The 16,935-nt window shown below is 46.6% G+C and overlaps 1 protein-coding gene across 1 annotated transcript in view; it reads left to right on the plus strand.

Moving 5' to 3' along the window:
• Nucleotides 1-1,940: 1,940 nt before the first annotated feature.
• Nucleotides 1,941-16,935, plus strand: part of FAM186A (family with sequence similarity 186 member A) — a 76,061-nt gene continuing 61,066 nt past the window's right edge. The window contains exon 1 of the mRNA XM_033222116.1: nt 1,941-2,270. Coding sequence (XP_033078007.1) covers nt 2,079-2,270 — 192 coding nt within the window. The 5' untranslated portion in view covers nt 1,941-2,078. The remainder of the gene's footprint in view (nt 2,271-16,935) is intronic.

Raw genomic sequence — 16,935 nt, forward strand, 5'->3', positions numbered from 1 at the left:
GGTGAAACCCGTCTCTACTAAAAATCCAAAAAGTAGCCGGGCACCTGTAATCCCAGATACACGGGAGGCTGAGGCAGGAGAATGGCGTGAACCAGGGAGGCAGAGCTTGCGGTGAGCCTGGATCGTGACACTGCACTCCAGCCTGGGCAACACAGTGAGATTCTGTCTCAAAGAAAAGGCTTCATGTCTAGTTGCTGACTGAATTCCATGCTGCATAAAAGATGCAAGTGAGAGAGAAAGCAATAATGCAAAATTAGTTTAGCTGACAACTAAACTTCGGGAGGCTGAGGTGAGTGGATCACTTGAGGAGTTTGAGACCAGCCTGGCAACACAGTGAAACCCCATCTCTATCAAATATATAAAAAATTAGCCAGGTATAGGCTGGGCACAGTGGTTCATGCCTGTAATCCCAGCACTTTGGGAGGCCGAGGCGGGTGGATCACAAGGTCAGGAGATCGAGACCATCCTGACTAACACGGTGAAACTCCATCTCTACTAAAAAATACAAAAAAAATTAGCTGGGCATGGTGGTGGGCACCTGTAGTCCCAGCTACTCGGGAGGCTGAGGCAGGAGAATGGCGTGAACCCAGGAGGCAGAGCTTGCAGTGAGCCGAGATTGTGCCGCTGCACTCCAGCCTGGGCCACAGGAGAGACTCCATCTCACATTAAAAAAAAAAAAAAAATTAGCCAGGTGTGGTGGTGCACGCCTGTAATCCCAGCTACACAGGAGGCTGAGGTAGGAGAATCGCTTGAACCTGGGAGGCAGAGGTTGCAGTGAGCTGAGATTGCGCTACTACACTCCAGCCTAGACAACAGAGTGAGACTCTGTCTCAAAAAAAAAAAAAAAAAGAAAGAAAGAAAGAAAAAAAATACATACACTTGTAGTAAAACTATGTAAAAATAGACTCAAATATGTAAAATTCATGATTGTCATTTCATCTGGAATGGGACAGTGGGGAAGGAAGGAACCGGGGGTTGGGAGACATCAAAGAGGACTTCGACCTTCTCTAATGCTTTTTAATTTAAAAAATATCTAAAGCAAATATTAAACAAAAATTAGCCAGGTGTGGTGGCGTGTGCCTGTAATTCCAGCTGAGGAATCTGAGAATCTGGGAGGCTGAGGCACAAGAATCTCTTGAACCTGGGAGGCAGAGGTTGCAGTGAACTGAGATCACGCCACTGTACTCCAGCCTGGGTAATAAAGTGAGACTCTGTCTCGAAAAAAAAAAAAGAAAAGAATAAAGAGTAAGCAGTGCAAAGAGTGTGATCCTCATCCAAATAATATCATCCAAGTTACCTCATCCAAATGATATCATCCAAGTTACTACATGTTTAGGAAAAGTTAAGGGGCAGCTGAGGAAGTAGTTGTAACCCTTATTCCATTACAGTTATATTTGACGCACCTAGATTTTTTTTTTTTTTCTGAGACAGTTTCACTCTTGTTGCCCAGGCTGGAGTGCAATGACACGATCTCGGCTCACCACAACCTCTGCCTCCCAGGTTCAAGTGATTCTCCTGCCTCAGCCTCCTGAGTAGCTGGGACTACAGGCATGTGCCACCTTGCCTGGCTGATTTTGTATTTTGTTTTTTAGTAGAGACAGGAGTTTCTCCATGTTGGTCAGGCTGGTCTCAAACTCCGATCTCTGGTGATCTGCCTGCCTCGGCCTCCCAAAGTGCTGGGATTACAGGTGTGAGCCACTGTGCCCAGCCAACATATCTAGATTTTAAGGTTATTTAAGCAGGGCTATATCTTCTATTTATTTTAGCATTCCTATTGTCTATTATTTCCTACCCTCCTTCCCCACTTCACCCTTCTACCATGGCAGCATATAGAATGACCAGTTCTCTGCACATAGTAAGCACTCTTTACATGTTTGATCAATGATAATGTCACAATGGGTCTATTGTGACATCAACAGGACTGGAATATCATGGTAGCCACCAATTAGCAGCAGAATATGCCACAACTTCTGGGAGCAGGAAAGACCTCTCCTAGCTTCCTACTGGATATCTTTATTAGCATTTTCGTAGATTCTGTGAAAAAGAAGAAATAAAAGGAAATCATCCACATCTTTGAAATGTTTTTCAAAATGAAAAATGAGATAGACGATGACCTCGAATCAGAAAAATACATCAAGGATTCCACCATCATGAGAAGAGAGCCCCAAAATGTCCTTAGTCCTTTGGTGCTCCCTAACCTTGAGATCCCATTCTCAGTAAAGGATATCATCTCTAGGATTGAGCGCGCACAGCTCCATCGAGCAAGAGAGGTAGGTAGTGAATCTGAAGTTTACAGACTGCAATTTTCTTTTTAAACTTTCTGTGACCGAGTACATTTTTGTTTATTTTAGAAATCACTTGCATGATATTTGACTGTATTTAGGGTTGCTTTGACTTCAAATGACAATTTCACCTGACACCGACTGTGAATATAACAAGCTCCAATTTGACATTAATCTCTTTATATCAGGTTTAATAAAGCCATTTAAGAAATAAATCAAGCCGGGTGTGGTGGCTCATGCCTGTAATCCCAGCACTTTGGGAGGCCAAGGCGGGCGGATTGCCTGAGGTCAGGAGTTCGAGATCAGCCCGACCAACATGGAGAAACCCGTCTCTACTAAAAACACAAAAAATTAGCTGAGCGTGATTGCACATGCCTGTAATCCCAGGTACTCGGGAGGCTGAGGTAGGAGAATCGCTTGAACCCAGGAGGTGGAGGTTGTGGTGAGCTGAGAATGCACCATTGCACTCAAGTCTGGGCAACAAGAGCAAAACTCTGTCTCAAAAAAAAAAAAAAAATTCATTTGTTCCCTGTGGAGGTTTTATCAAACAGCTATTAACCAGACAGAATTTAGATTGCTTTGAATTCTAGCTTCTTTTATTTTCCCTGTACACTTCAAGGAGAAATTAGGAGACATTCAAGGACAATAAGAAGAGTGTTTAAATAATGTCAGCCGGGTGCGGTGGCTTATGCCTGTAATCCCAACACTTTGGGAGGCTGAGATGGGAGGATCCCTTGAGGTCAGGAGTTAAGAGACCAGCCTGATCAATATAGAGAGACCCAATCTATATTTTTAGAAAAATAAATAAATAAATAAATAAATAACATAGGAATCGAATAGACCCCCAAACAATTAAGGTTATGCTGTGTTTTATTCTCTTGAAGCACAACAAAGTCAGGCCAGGCACAGCGACTCGTGCCTGTAATCCCAACTCTTTGGGAGGCCAAGGCAGGAGGATCTCTTGAGCCCAGGAGTTCTAGAACAGCTTGGCCAACATAAGGAGACCTCCTGTCTACTAAAAATAAAAAATTTAGCCAGGCATGGTGGCTCCAGTCTGTAGTCCCAGCTCTTTGGGAGGCTGAGGCCAGAGGATTCCCTGAACCCAGGAGACTGCACTGAGCACCATGCTTGCATTACTGCACCCCACTCAGCACGGGTGACAGAGCGAGACCCTGTCTCAAAAACAAACAAACAAAAATCAGTCACGTTTGATGAAATTGATTAAGGGGGAGTTCTTTCCTATGTTTAAGGAAAGCTAAAGTGGTCACAATGGCTCATGCCTGTAAAATCCCAGTACTTTAGGAGGTCAAGGTGAGAGGCTCACTTGAGCCCAGGAGTTTGAGACCATCCCAGGCAACAAAGCAAGACCCTGTCTCTACAAAAAATTTAAAAATTAGCCAGAAGGTGGTGGTATGCACTTGCAGTCCCAGCTACTCGGGAGGGTCCCTTGAGACCAGAAATTCAAGGTTACAGTGAGCTATGGATTGTGCCACTACTTTCCAGCCTGGTGACAGAGGGAGACTCTATCTCAAAAAAAAAAAAAAAAAAAAAAAAAAAAAGGAGTGTTAACCAGGCACAGTGGCTCACTCCTGTAATCCCAGCATTTTGGAGGCCAAGACAGGAGGATTGCTTGGGCCTTGGAGTTCAAGACCAGTCTGGGCAACACAGTGAGACCCCTGTCTCTCTCTCTCCATAGATAGATGATGGATTGATTGGTTGATTGACAGATAGATAGATTGATTTTTTTTTTTTTTTTGAGACAGACTCTCATGATGTTGTTCAGGCTGTGTGCAGTGGCGCAATCTCGGCTCACTGCAACCTCCATCTCCTGGGTTAAAATGATTCTCCTGCCTCGGCCTCCCAAGTAGCTGAGATTACAGGCATGCACCACCCCACCCAACTAATATATATATATATATTTTTTTTTTTTTTTTTTCTTGAGACCGAGTCTTGCTCTGTCCCCCAGGCTGGAGTGCAATGTCACCATCTTGGCTTACTACAACCTCCACCTCCTGGGTTCAAGCGATTCTCCTGCCTCAGCCTCCCAAGTAACTGGGACTACAGGCACCGGCTACCACGCCTGGCTAATTGTTTTTGTATTTTTAGTAGAGACAGAGTTTTACCATGTTAGCCAGGATGGTCTTGATCTCCTGACCTCGTGATCCGCCCCCCTCCCAAAGTGCTGAGATTACAGGTGTGAGCCACCATGCCTGGCCCATTTTATATATTCTTTAAAAAACAAAAAACAAAACAAAACAAAAAAACACAGAGAGCTTGGCCAGGTGCGGTAGCTCACGCCTGTAATCCTAGCATCTTGGGAGGCAGAGGCAGGCGGATCACTTGAGCTCAGGATTTCAAGACAAACCTGGCCAATATAGTGAAACCCTGTCTCTACTAAAAATACAAAAGATTAGCTTGGTATGGTGGCTCCTTCCTGTAGTCCCAGCTACTCCGGAGGCTGAGGCAAGAGAATCACTTGAGCCAGAAAGGTGGAGGTTGCCGTGAGCCGAGATTGCGCCAATGCACTCCAGCCTGGGTGACAGAGCAAGACTCCGCCTCACAGAAAAAAAGAGTGCTAAATATCGATAAGTTCCCGCTCTCCACACACTCCCCCACTCTCTCCTGTTCCAACTTCTGGCAACTAGCAACAACAACACAGTGTTTTCTTTTAACAGCTTTATTGAGGTACAGTTAGCATATAATAAAATGTATGCAACTTCTGCCTTCAGGGCTCAAGCCACCCTCCCACTTCAGGCACACACATCACCACGCCCTGCTAATTTTTTTATTTTTTGTAGAAATGGGGTTTCACCATATTGCCCAGGCTGGTCTTGGACTCTTGAGCTAAAGCAATCTGCCTGCCTCAGCCTCCCAGAGTGCTAAGATTACAGGATTGAGCCACCATGCCTGGCCTGAAATATACATTTGTTTTTGTTTTTGAGATAAGAGTCTGGCTCTGTCGCCCAGGCTGGAGTGCAATGGCGCCACCTCAGCTCACTGGGACTTCGGGAGCTGCATGCTCCCGAATGCTCAAGCAATTCTCCTGCCTCAGCCTCCCGAGTAGCTGAGACTACAGGCACTCGCCATCATGCCTGACTAAGTTTTGTATTTTAGTAGAGACGGGGTTTCACCATGTTGAAGGTGAAGGTTTTACCATGTTGGCCAGGCTAGTCTTGAACTCCTGACCTCAGGTGATCTGCCCACCTCGGCCTCGCAAAGTGCTAGGATTACAGACGTGAGCCACGCACCCAGCCAAAATGTACATTTTAAAAGTATGCAAGTATTGAGCTGGGCGCGGTGGCTCACGGATATAATCCTAGCACTTTGGGAGGCCGAGGCAGCCAGATCACGAGGTCGGGAGATCGAGACCATCTTGGATAACACGGTGAAACCCCGTCTCTACTAAAAAATACAAAAAAATTAGCCAGGCATGGTGGTGGGCACCTGTAGTCCCAGCTACTCGGGAGGCTGAGGTAGGAGAATGGTGTGAACCCGGGAGGCGGAGCTTGCAGTGAGCCAAGATTGTGCCACTGCACTCCAGCCTGGGAGAAAGGGCGAGACTCTGTCTCAAAAAAAAAAAAAAAAAAAGTGTGCAAGTATTGATACAGGCTGGGCACGGTGGCTCACGCCTGTAATCCTAGAATTTTGGGAGGCTGAGGCAGGTGGATTATGAGTTCAGGAGATCGAGACCATTTTGGCTAACATGGTGAAACCCCGTCTCTACTAAAACTACCAAAAACAAAATTAGCCGGGCGTGGTGGCAGGCGCCTGTAGTCCCAGCTACTCGGGAGGCTGAGGTAGGAGAATTGCTTGAACCCAGGAGGCGGAGGTTGCAGTGAGCCAAGACCGCGCCGTTGCTTTCCAGCCTGGGAGCAGAGCGAGATTCCGTCTAAAAAAAAAAAAAAAAGGGGCCGGGCGCGGTGGCTCAAGCCTGTAATCCCAGCACTTTGGGAGGCCGAGACGGGCGGATCACAAGGTCAGCAGATCGAGACCATCCTGGCTAACACGGTGAAACCCCGTCTCTACTAAAAATACAAAAACTAGCCGGGCGAGATGGCGGGCGCCTGTAGTCCCAGCTACTTGGGAGGCTGAGGCAGGAGAATGGCGTAAACCCGGGAGGCGGAGCTTGCAGTGAGCTGAGATCTGCCCACTGCACTCCAGTCCCGGCGACAGAGCGAGACTCCGCCTCAAAAAAAAAAAAAAAAAAAAAAAAAGGACTGATATACATAAATACCTGTGAAACCAGCCGGGCGCGGTGGCTCACGCCTGTAATCCCAACACTCTGGGAGGCTGAGGCGGGTGGATCACGAGGTCAGGAGATCGAGACCATCCTGCTAACACAGTGAAAACCCCCGTATCCACTAAAAATACAAAAAATTAGCGGTGCGTGGTGAGGCTGAGGCAGGAGAATGGCGTGAACCCGGGAAGGTGGAGCTTGCAGGGAGCCTAGATCGTGCCACTGCACTGCAGCCTGGGTAACAGAGCAAGACTCCATCTCAAAAAAAAAAAAAAACAACGACAACCCTGTGAAACCTTCACCACATCAACATAATGAATTTACCCATTTCCCCCAAAAGTTTCCTCATGCCCCTTCCTCATGCTGTTCCCCGCCCTCCACTTCAATCCCCAACTAACCACCAATGTGCTCCTGTCACTGTATATTAATTTACATATTTTAGATTTTATTTAAGTGGAGCCATACAGTATCTACTTTCTTCTGCCTCACGTCTTTCACTTAGCATTACTTTGAGATTCATCCACACTTTTGTATATATGAATAGTTGATTCCATTTTATTGTTGAGTGTTTTTCCATGGCATGTCATGGCATGGGCTGTTTTTGGTTTTGGTTTATTACAAATAAGCTGCTATAAACATTCATGTACAAGGCATTATACAGATATATGCTTTCATTTCTCTGGAATAAATACCTAGGCTTGGAATGGCTAAGTCTAAAGGTAGTAAATGTTCAATTTTAAAAATAAAGTACCAGGCCAGGTGCGGTGGCCCAGGCCTGTAATCCCAGCTACTTGGGAGGCTAAGGCATGAGAATCTGCCTAGGAGACAGAGGCTGCAATGAGCCAAGATCGCGCCACTGCACTCCAGCCTAGGTGACTGAAGAGTGAGACTGCCTCAAAAAAATAAAATAGGCCAGGTGTGGTGGCTCACGCCTGTAATCTCAGCACTTTGGGAGGCTGAGGCAGGCGGATCACAAGGTCAGGAGTTCAAGACCAGCCTGGCCAACATGGTAAAACCCTGTATCTACTAAAAACACAAAAATTAGCCAGGCATGGTGGCGGGTGCCTGTAGTCCTAGCTACTTGGGAGGCTGAGGCAGGAGAATTGCTTGAACCCAGGAGACAGAGGTTTCAGTGAGCCAAGATCGCACCACTACACTCCATCCTGGGTGACAGAGCAAGACTCTATATCAAAAAATATGTATAAAAATAAAAAATAAAATAAGGCCAGGCGTGGTGGCTCATGCCTGTAATCCCAGCACTTTGGGAGGCCGACAATGGTGGATCAGACCACCTGAGGTCAGGAGTTTGAGACCAGCCTGGCCAACATGGTGAAATCCCATCTCTACTAAAAATACAAAAATCTACCAGGTGTGGTTACAGCTCCCAAGTAGCTGTACAAAATCTGCCAGGTGTGGCCGGGCGTGGTGGCTCACACCTGTAATCCCAGCACTTTGGGAGGCCGAGGTGGGCAGATCATGAGGTCAGGAGATCGAGACCATCTTGGCTAACACAGTGAGATCCCGTCTCTACCAAAAATACAAAAAATGAGCCGGGTGTGGTGGCGGGTGCCTGTAGTCCCAGCTACTCGGGAGGCTGAGGCAGGAGAATGGCATGAACTCAGGAGGCAGAGCTTGCAGTGAGCTGAGATCGCACCACTGCACTCCAGCCTGGGTGGCAGAGGGAACACTCCATCTCCAAAAAAAAAAAAAAAAGTCTGCCAGGTGTGATTACAGTTCCCAAGTAGCTGTAATCCCAGCTACTTGGGAGGCTGAGGCAGGAAAATTGCTTGAACCTGGGAGGCGGAGCTCGCAGTGAGCCGCAATTGCACCACTACACTCCAACCGGGGTGAGGGAACAAGACTCTAGCTCAAAAAAAAAAAAAAAAAAAGGAGGCAGGGCATGGTAGCTCATGGCTGTAATCCTCGCACTTTGGGAGTCCAAAGTGGGAGGATTGCTTGAGCTAAGGAGTTTGAGACCAGCCTGGGCAACATAGCGAGACCCTGTTTCTACAAAACATACAACAATTAGCCAGGTGTGGTGGCTGCCTCAGCCTCCCAAAATGCTGGGATTATAGACATGAGCCACTGTGCTGGCTTTCACCAATAGTATGAGAAAAAAATACAGTGAAGGAAGCCCCGGTATCCTTGAAGAGCTCTGTGATCACTCTTCTCTACAGTTCAGACCTTAATAGTGGGAATTATAGTCACTGAATTTGTAAACCTAACTGGGACCCAGTGGTGGCACCCAACCACCAAAGGCAAGGTGGATATGATTCCTGTAATGGACAGCAGCATCAAAGCAGCAATCAAAATAGTCTGACTCATACTGACCTATGGCATTGGCTAGTTGATCATAGTGTTCCCAGAAATGGATAGGAAGCCTACTAAATTCTTACTTAATCTAAACAAGTAGAAAATTCCTAGATTGAATGAACATAAATATCTGAATCATGAAAACAGAGTGACAGTCCATCAATCAATTTCCAGATTTGAGCCAGCTGACAGACTCAGAGCTCCTTGGGTGAACAGGACCTCAAGTTCCTTGAAGAAGGGCCCTACCTTTATACTACTACTTTTTCTCCTGACCTTCCCCAAGGGGACCTATGACCTTGTATCAGAGTGTGCATTGGGAAAAAGGAAATAATCAGACCTTTTGGGGGACTGCTGGACACTGGCTCTGAGCTGACATTAATTCCAGGAGATCCAAAATGTTATTGTGGTCTACCCATTAATCAAAAGAGCTTTAGCTCAGGCCCATCTCACAGTGAACCCAGTGTGTGAGTCATCCCACACACTCATCCTGTGGTTGTTTCACAAGTTCCAAAATGTATAATTGGAATATACATACTCAGTAGATGGCAGAATCCCCGCACTGGCTCCCTTACCTGTGGAATGAGGGCTACTATGGTGGGAAAGGCCAGATAGGAGCCACTAGTGCCTCTACCTAGAAAAACAGTGAAAACAAAACAAATATCCCATTCCTGGAGGAATTAGTGCCATCACTAAGGACTTCAAAGATGCCTTAGTGATGATTCCAACCATATCCTCATTCAGCTTTCCTGTTTGGCCTGTAAAGAATACAGATGGATTTTGGAGAACGACGGTGGATTATTGTAAGCTTAACTAGGTACTAACTCCAGTCATAGCTTCTGTACCAGATGTGGTTTCATTGCTTGAACAAATTAACACATCCCCTGGTTCCTGGTATGCCGCTATGATCTGGCAAATGATTATTTCTTCGAATCTGTCTATAAGGCCCACCAAAAGTAGTTTGCTTTCATCTGGGAAGGCCAGCAATACAGCTTCACTCTTCTATCTCAGGAGTATATTAACTTGCCAGTTGGGTAGAATTTACCTGCAAAACCATCTGGCCCAAGGAAATTTCTTTTTTGAGATGGAGTTTCACTCTTTTTGCCCAGACTGGAGTTCAATGGCACAATCTCGGCTGACTGCAACCTCTGCCTCCCGGGTTCAAGTGATTCTCCTACCTCAGCCTCCCGAGTAGCTGGGATTACAGGCATGTGCCACGACCCCAGCTAATTTTTGTATTTTTAGTAGAGACGGGGTTTCTCCATGTGGGTCAGGCTGGTCTTGAACTCCTGACCTCAGATGATCCACCCACCTCGGCTTCCCAAAGTACTGGGATTACAGGAGTGAGCCACAGTGTCCAGCCTATTTTTTTATTTTTAGTAGAGATAAGGTCTTGTTATTTTGCTCAAGCTAGTCTTAAACTCTTGAACTCAAGCATTCCTCCCACCTCAGCCTCCCAAAGTGCTGAGATCACAGGCATGAGCCTTTTTTTTTTTTTGAGATGGAGTCTCACTCTGTCTCTGGGGCTGGAGTGCAGTGGCCGGATCTCAGCTCACTGCAAGCTCCGCCTCCCGGGTTCATGCCATTCTCCTGCTCAGGCTCCCGAGTAGCTGGGACTACAGGCGCCCGCCACCTCACCTGGCTAGTTTTTTGTATTTTTTAGTAGAGACGGGGTTTCACCGTGTTAGCCAGGATGGTCTCGATCTCCTGACCTCGTGATCCACCCGTCTCGGCCTCCCAAAGTGCTGGGATTACAGGCTTGAGCCACCGCGCCCGGCCTTTTTTTTTTTTTTTTTTAATGACAGAGTCTCCCTCTGCCATTGCCCAGGCTGGAGTGTAGTGGCGCAATCTTGGGTCAGGGCAACCTGCGCCTTCCAGGCCGGAGTGATCCTCCCACCTCAGACTTCCAAGTAGCTGCGACCTCAGGCATGCGCCACTCCCAGCTAATTTTTGTATTTTTGGTAGAAATGGGGTTTCTCCATGTTGGCCGGGCTGGTCTCAAACTCCTGATCTCAAGTGATCTGCTCGCTTCGACCTCCCAAAGTGCTAGGATTACAGGCGTGAGCCACTGTGCCCAGGCACTGAATTTTAAGAAATTAATTTTTTCTAGGGAGAAACTATTGCCCCTCCCTACGTGAGGTCTGTGAATTGTTCTCATTAATCCTTTCAGGTAACTCTCAACTGTCACTTAGTTGTTTTGGATGAGAAGATACATCTTTTTTTTTTTTTGAGACGGAGTTTCGCTCTTGTTGCCCACGCTGGAGTGCAATGGCGCAATCTCAGCTCACCGCAACCTCCACCTCCCAGGTTCAAGCGATTCTCCTGCCTCAGTCTCCCAAGTAGCTGAGATTACGGGTGCGTGCCACCCACCTGGCTAAATTTTGTATTTTTAATAGAGACAGTGTTTGACTGTGTTGCCCAGGCTAGTCTCGAACTCCTGACTTCAGGCGATCCACCCGCCTCTGCCTCCCAAAGTACTGGGCTTACAGGTGTGAGCCACTGCTACCGGCTGAGAGGATAAATCTTGACCCTGTTATTCCACTGGGATATTGTGAAATATAGCAATTCTTAAAATCTTTGGAATCTCCAAAGTGATGTCTTTTTGTATGCTAATGATTGACAAGATAGCTTCAGGATGGGACTGGTCATTAGAAAGTCAAAGGCCTGATTAGAGGATTGGGACTTTCTTTTCTTTTCTTTTTTTTTTTTTTTTTTTGAGACGGAGTCTCGCTCTGTCGCCCAGGCTGGAGTGCAGCGGCCGGATCTCAGCTCACTGCAAGCTCCGCCTCCCGGGTTTACGCCATTCTCTCGCCTCAGCCTCCTGAGTAGCTGGGACTACAGGCGCCCGCCATCTCGCCCGGCTAATTTTTTGTATTTTTTTAGTAGAGACGGGGTTTCACCGTGTTAGCCAGGATGGTCTCGATCTCCTGACCTCGTGATCCGCCCGTCTCGGCCTCCCAAAGTGCTGGAATTACAGGCTTGAGCCACCGCGCCCGGCCTCTTTTCTTTTCTTTTCTTTTCTTTTTTTTTTTTTGAGACGGAGTCTCGCTTTGTCGCCCGGGCTGGAGTGCAGTGGCCGGATCTCAGCTCACTGCAAGCTCCGCCTCCCGGGTTTACGCCATTCTCCTGCCTCAGCCTCCGGAGTAGCTGGGACTACAGGCGCCCGCCACCTCGCCCGGCTAGATTTTTGTATTTTTTTTAGTAGAGACGGGGTTTCACCGTGTTAGCCAGGATGGTCTCTATCTCCTGACCTCGTGATCCACCCGTCTCGGCCTCCCAAAGTGCTGGGATTACAGGCTTGAGCCACCGCGCCCGGCCGAGGATTGGGACTTTCAACTCCACCCCCCAACCTTCAGGGTTGGGGAAAGCCACTGAAGGTCAAGCTGCTTATCTATGGCCAGTGGTTTAATCAACTTTGCCTATGTAATCAAACCTCCATACAAAGCCAAAAGGACAGGGTTTGGAGAGTTTACAGAGAGTTGAACACATGGAGGTTCCTGAAGAGTGGTGTGCCCAGGGAGAATATGAAAGTGATATACGAGCTAAGAAGAAACCACTTGGGCAGATAGTAAGGGTATGGGAGTCCTTGGTAAGGTTTTTCTTTTTAATGAAAAGCAGCCCCAAATCATTTTCTAACAAAGAGCAACCTGTGAAGTCGAGCTGCAGACACAGACCAACAAGCTGGGAGCTTGCAGGGGTGAATACCGGCAGAAACTAGGGACTAGACATGTTCAAGAGGGCGGTTCCATCTTTGCTTCTCTGCCAGCCTGGTGTACAGTAAGGAGCAGACAAGGTGGTGCTGGCCAAGGAGAGTTCACTTGCATACCAATATTAGGGTGGAGCAACCAGCCTTCCATATGCGCTATGTAAATGTCATATCTGATTGAACCAATCTGTGAGCCCCATACACCAGCTCCTCAAGCCAGACTGTAAAATCTAGCACATCCACCACCAGCCAGTCTTTTCCTCTGGGAAGACCTCCCTCTCTTTATTGAGAATGCTGTTTTTCTTTCTCTTCTGCCTATTAAACGTCCACTCCTAAACTCCTAGTGTGTATTCGTGTCCTAAATTTTCCTGGCACGAGACGATGAACCCCAGGTATATACCGGAGACAATGTAGCTTTCAGAAGCTCCATTCCTCTTCCACAATACCTTGCTCTATGCATCTCTTCAATAAACCAGTTCTGTGAGCTGCTCCAGAAAATTAATCCATCCAAAAGAAGGGGTCTTAGGAACCCCAACTTGAAATTGATTGATCAGAAGTTCTAGAGGCCCAGACTTGTGACTGGTGTCTGAGTGGGGGGCAATTCTGGGGACTGAGGCTTCGACCTATGGGATCTGACACTATATCTAGGTAGTGTCCGAATTGAAATAAAGGACACCCACCTGATGTCCATTGCAGAAATGGTTCCCTGCTTGGTGGTGGGGAGAATCTGCTCCTCCGACCCCACATTTGGTCTGATCATGGAAGTCTTCTGTGTTGATGAGTTGATAATCGTTTTGCTGAATAGAAAAAAATAGAATAGAATACAAACTGAAAGTTTTTTCCAATATCCATCTGGGCTGAAATCATAAGTTGAATTTTTTTTTTTTTTTTTTTTTGAGGCGGAGTCTCATTCTGCTGCCCAGGCTGGAGTGCAGTGGTGCAATCTCGGTTCACGGCAACCTCCCCCCACCCCCAGCCCCACCTCTGCTCCCCCACTGGGTTCAAGCTATTCTCCTGCCTCAGCCTCCCAAGTAGCTGGGATTACAGGCACGCACCACCATGCCTGGCTAATTTTTGTATTTTTAGCAAAGAAGGTTTTACAATGTCCGCCAGGCTGGTCTCAAACTCCCAAACTCAGGTGACCTGCCCACCTCAGCCTTCCAAAGTGCTGGGATTACAGGCGTGAGCCACTACATGGGCCTAGTTGAATTCTTTTTGTTAACTTAAAAAAAAATTAGAATATATAGAATGAAAATTCAAAGTGAAAAGCTCAAAGAATTATCTCAAAGAATCACAGAAGCCTCTAGTTCGTCACAAAACAACCACTATTGTGACTTTTAACACTGTAGGTCAGCTTTGCCTGATAAATGGAATCATATGATATGTATTCATTAATGTCTGGCTTCTTTTGCTTCATTCTAAGTTCATGTGATTGACACACACTGTTGTACACTGCAACCTCTACCTCCCAGGTTCAAGCGATTATCCTGCCTCCCTAGTAGCTGGGATTACAGGTGGGCGCCACCACGCCTGGCTAATTGTTGTATTTTTAGTAGAGACAGGGTTTCACCATGTTGGTGAGGCTGATCTCGATCTCCTGACCTCAGGTGATCCACCCACCTTGGCCTCCCAAAGTGCTGGGATTATAAGCGTGAGCCACCATGCTCAGCCACCTCGCATTTCTTTTTGTGATGAGAACACTTAAAATCCACTCTCAGGAATCTTCAAGTATACAATGTAGTGTTATTAACTATAGTTATCATGATGTGTAATAATCTCTTGAACTTATTTCTCCTGTCTAACTGAAAAAAAAGTGTCCTTTGACTAACATCTCCACAATCTGCCCATCCCCAGCCTCTGCTAACCACCACTCTACACTTTCTGCTTTTATGAGTTTGACTTCTTTTTTTTTTTTTTTGAAATGGAGTCTCATTCTGTTGCCCAGACTGGAGTGCAGTGATGTGATCTCGGCTCACTGCAAGCTCCATCTCCCGGGTTCACACCATTCTCCTGCCTCAGCCTCCTGAGTAGCTGGGGCTACAGGCGCCCACCACCATGCCCGGCTAATTTTTTGTATTTTAGAGACGGGGTTTCACCATGTTAGTCAGGATGGTCTCAATCTCCTGACCTTGTGATCTGCCCGCCTCAGCCTCCAAAGTGCTGGGATTACAGGCGTGAGCCACTGCGCCTGGCAAGTTTGACTTCTTTAGATTCCGCATATGAGTGAAATCATGAAGAAGCCTTTTAGTTTGATGTAACACCATTTGCCTATTTTTGCTTTTGTTGCCTGTACTTTTGGAACCATATACAAAAATCATTGTTTAGAAAAATGTCATGGAACTTTTCCCCTGTTTCCTTCTAATAGTTTTATAATTTCACCTTTTTTTGTTTGTTTGTTTTTAGACAGAGTCTTACTCTGTCGCCCAGGCTGGAGTGCTGTGGCGCAATCTCAGCTCACTGCAACCTCTGCCTCCCAGGTTCAAGCAATTCTCCTGCCTCAGCCTCCTGAGTAGCTGAGACTACAGGTGCGCACAACCATGCCCGGCTAATTTTTGTATTTTTAGTAGAGATGAGGTTTCACCATGTTGGCCAGACTGGTCTTGAATTGCTGACCTCGTGATCCCCCACCTCGGCCTCCCAAAGTGCTGGGATTACAGGCGTGAGCCACCTTGCCTGGCCATAATTTCACATTTTATGTTTAAATCTAATCCAGGCCGGTCATGGTGGCTCATGCCTGTAATCCCAGCACTTTGGGAGGCCAAGGTGGGTGGATCACCTGAGGTCAGGAGGTCGAGACCAGCCTAGCCAACATGGTGAAACCCCGTCTCTACTAAAAATACAAAAATTAACTGGGCATAGTGGCAGGCACTTGTAATCTCAGTTACCTGGGAAGCTGAGGCAGGAGAATCACTAGAACCTGGGAGGCAGAGGTTGTAGTGAGCCAAGATCGTACCAATGCACTCCGGCCTGGGCAGTAGAGCAAGACTCAGTGTCAAAAAAAAAAAAAAAAAACCATTTTAGGTAGATTTTTGTATATGGTGTAAGTTGAGGGTCTAATTTCATTCTTCTGTATGTGGATATCCAATTTTCCTAACACCATTTATTGAAGAGACTCTCCTTTCCATATTTTTGGCATCTTTGCTGAAAATCAATTGACTGAAATGTGTGGATTTATTTCTGGGCCCTCCACTCTGTTCCGTTGGTCTAATGTATCTGTTTTTATGCTAGTACCATGCTGTTTTGATTATTATGGCTTTGTATTGGATTTTGAAATCAGGTACGGTGATGCCTCCTGCTTTGTTCTTTTTACTCAAGATTGCTTTGGATATTCAGGGTCTGTTGTGGCTCCATACATGTTTTAGTTTATTTACTTATTTTTGTTTAGAGATATGGTCTGGCTCTGTCACCTAGGCTACAGTGCAGTGGTGCAATAATAGCTCAATGAAACCTTGGACTCCTGGGCTCAAGGGATCCTCCAGCATCAGCTTTCCAAGCATCTAGGACTACCACACCCAGTTAATTTTTTATTTAATTTTTGTAGAGACAGGGTCTCCTATGTTGCCCGGGCTGGTCTTGAACTCTTGGCCTCAAGTAACCTTTTCACCTCAGCTTCTCAAAATGCTGGGATTCCAGATGTGAGCCCCCACACCTGGCCTCTATACATATCTTAGGATTTCTTTCTTTCTTTCTTTCTTTCTTTCTTTCTTTCTTTTTCTTTCTTTCTTTTTTGAGACAGAGTCTCACTTGTTGCCCAGGCTGGAATGCAGTGGCGTGATCTCGACTCACTGCAACCTCTGCATCCTGGGTTCAAGCAATTCTCTTGCCCAAGCCTCCTGAGTAGCTGGGAATACAGGTACACGCCGCCACACCTGGCTAATTTTTTGTATTTTAGTAGAGACGAGGTTTCACCATGTTGCCCAGGCTGTCTCGAACTCCTGAGCTCAGGCAATCCACCTGCCTCCGCCTCCCAAAGTGCTAGGATTACAAGCGTGAGCCACCGTGCCCGGCCTATTTCTTTCTTTTTTACATTAGGCTGGTTTATAAGTGCTGCTCTGGGCAGTTACATAGTTTGCTTACAATGAGGAGTTACCTGACTTTGAACATACTGTACATGGCAATTAGAAGTTTTCATGGCAAGAGAAAAACCACAGCCAGCCTGCTGCAGCCAACATAAAAACAACCACAGACCAGTAGGGGGAATGTAGGGATAAAGGTGGAGTTTGTTTGTTTCTTTTCTTTTTTTTTTTTTTTTGAGACAAAGTCTCACTCTGTTGCCCAGGCTGGAGTACAGTGGCGCCATCTTGGCTCACTGCAACTTCTGCCTCCCAGGTTCCAGCGATTCTTCTGCCTCAGCCTCATGAGTTGCTGGGACTATAGCTGCGTGCCACCACGCCCAGCTA

This window comes from Trachypithecus francoisi, unplaced genomic scaffold (assembly GCF_009764315.1).
Source record: "Trachypithecus francoisi isolate TF-2019V2 unplaced genomic scaffold, Tfra_2.0 Lachesis_group11, whole genome shotgun sequence".
Taxonomy (NCBI): Eukaryota; Metazoa; Chordata; class Mammalia; order Primates; family Cercopithecidae; genus Trachypithecus; species Trachypithecus francoisi.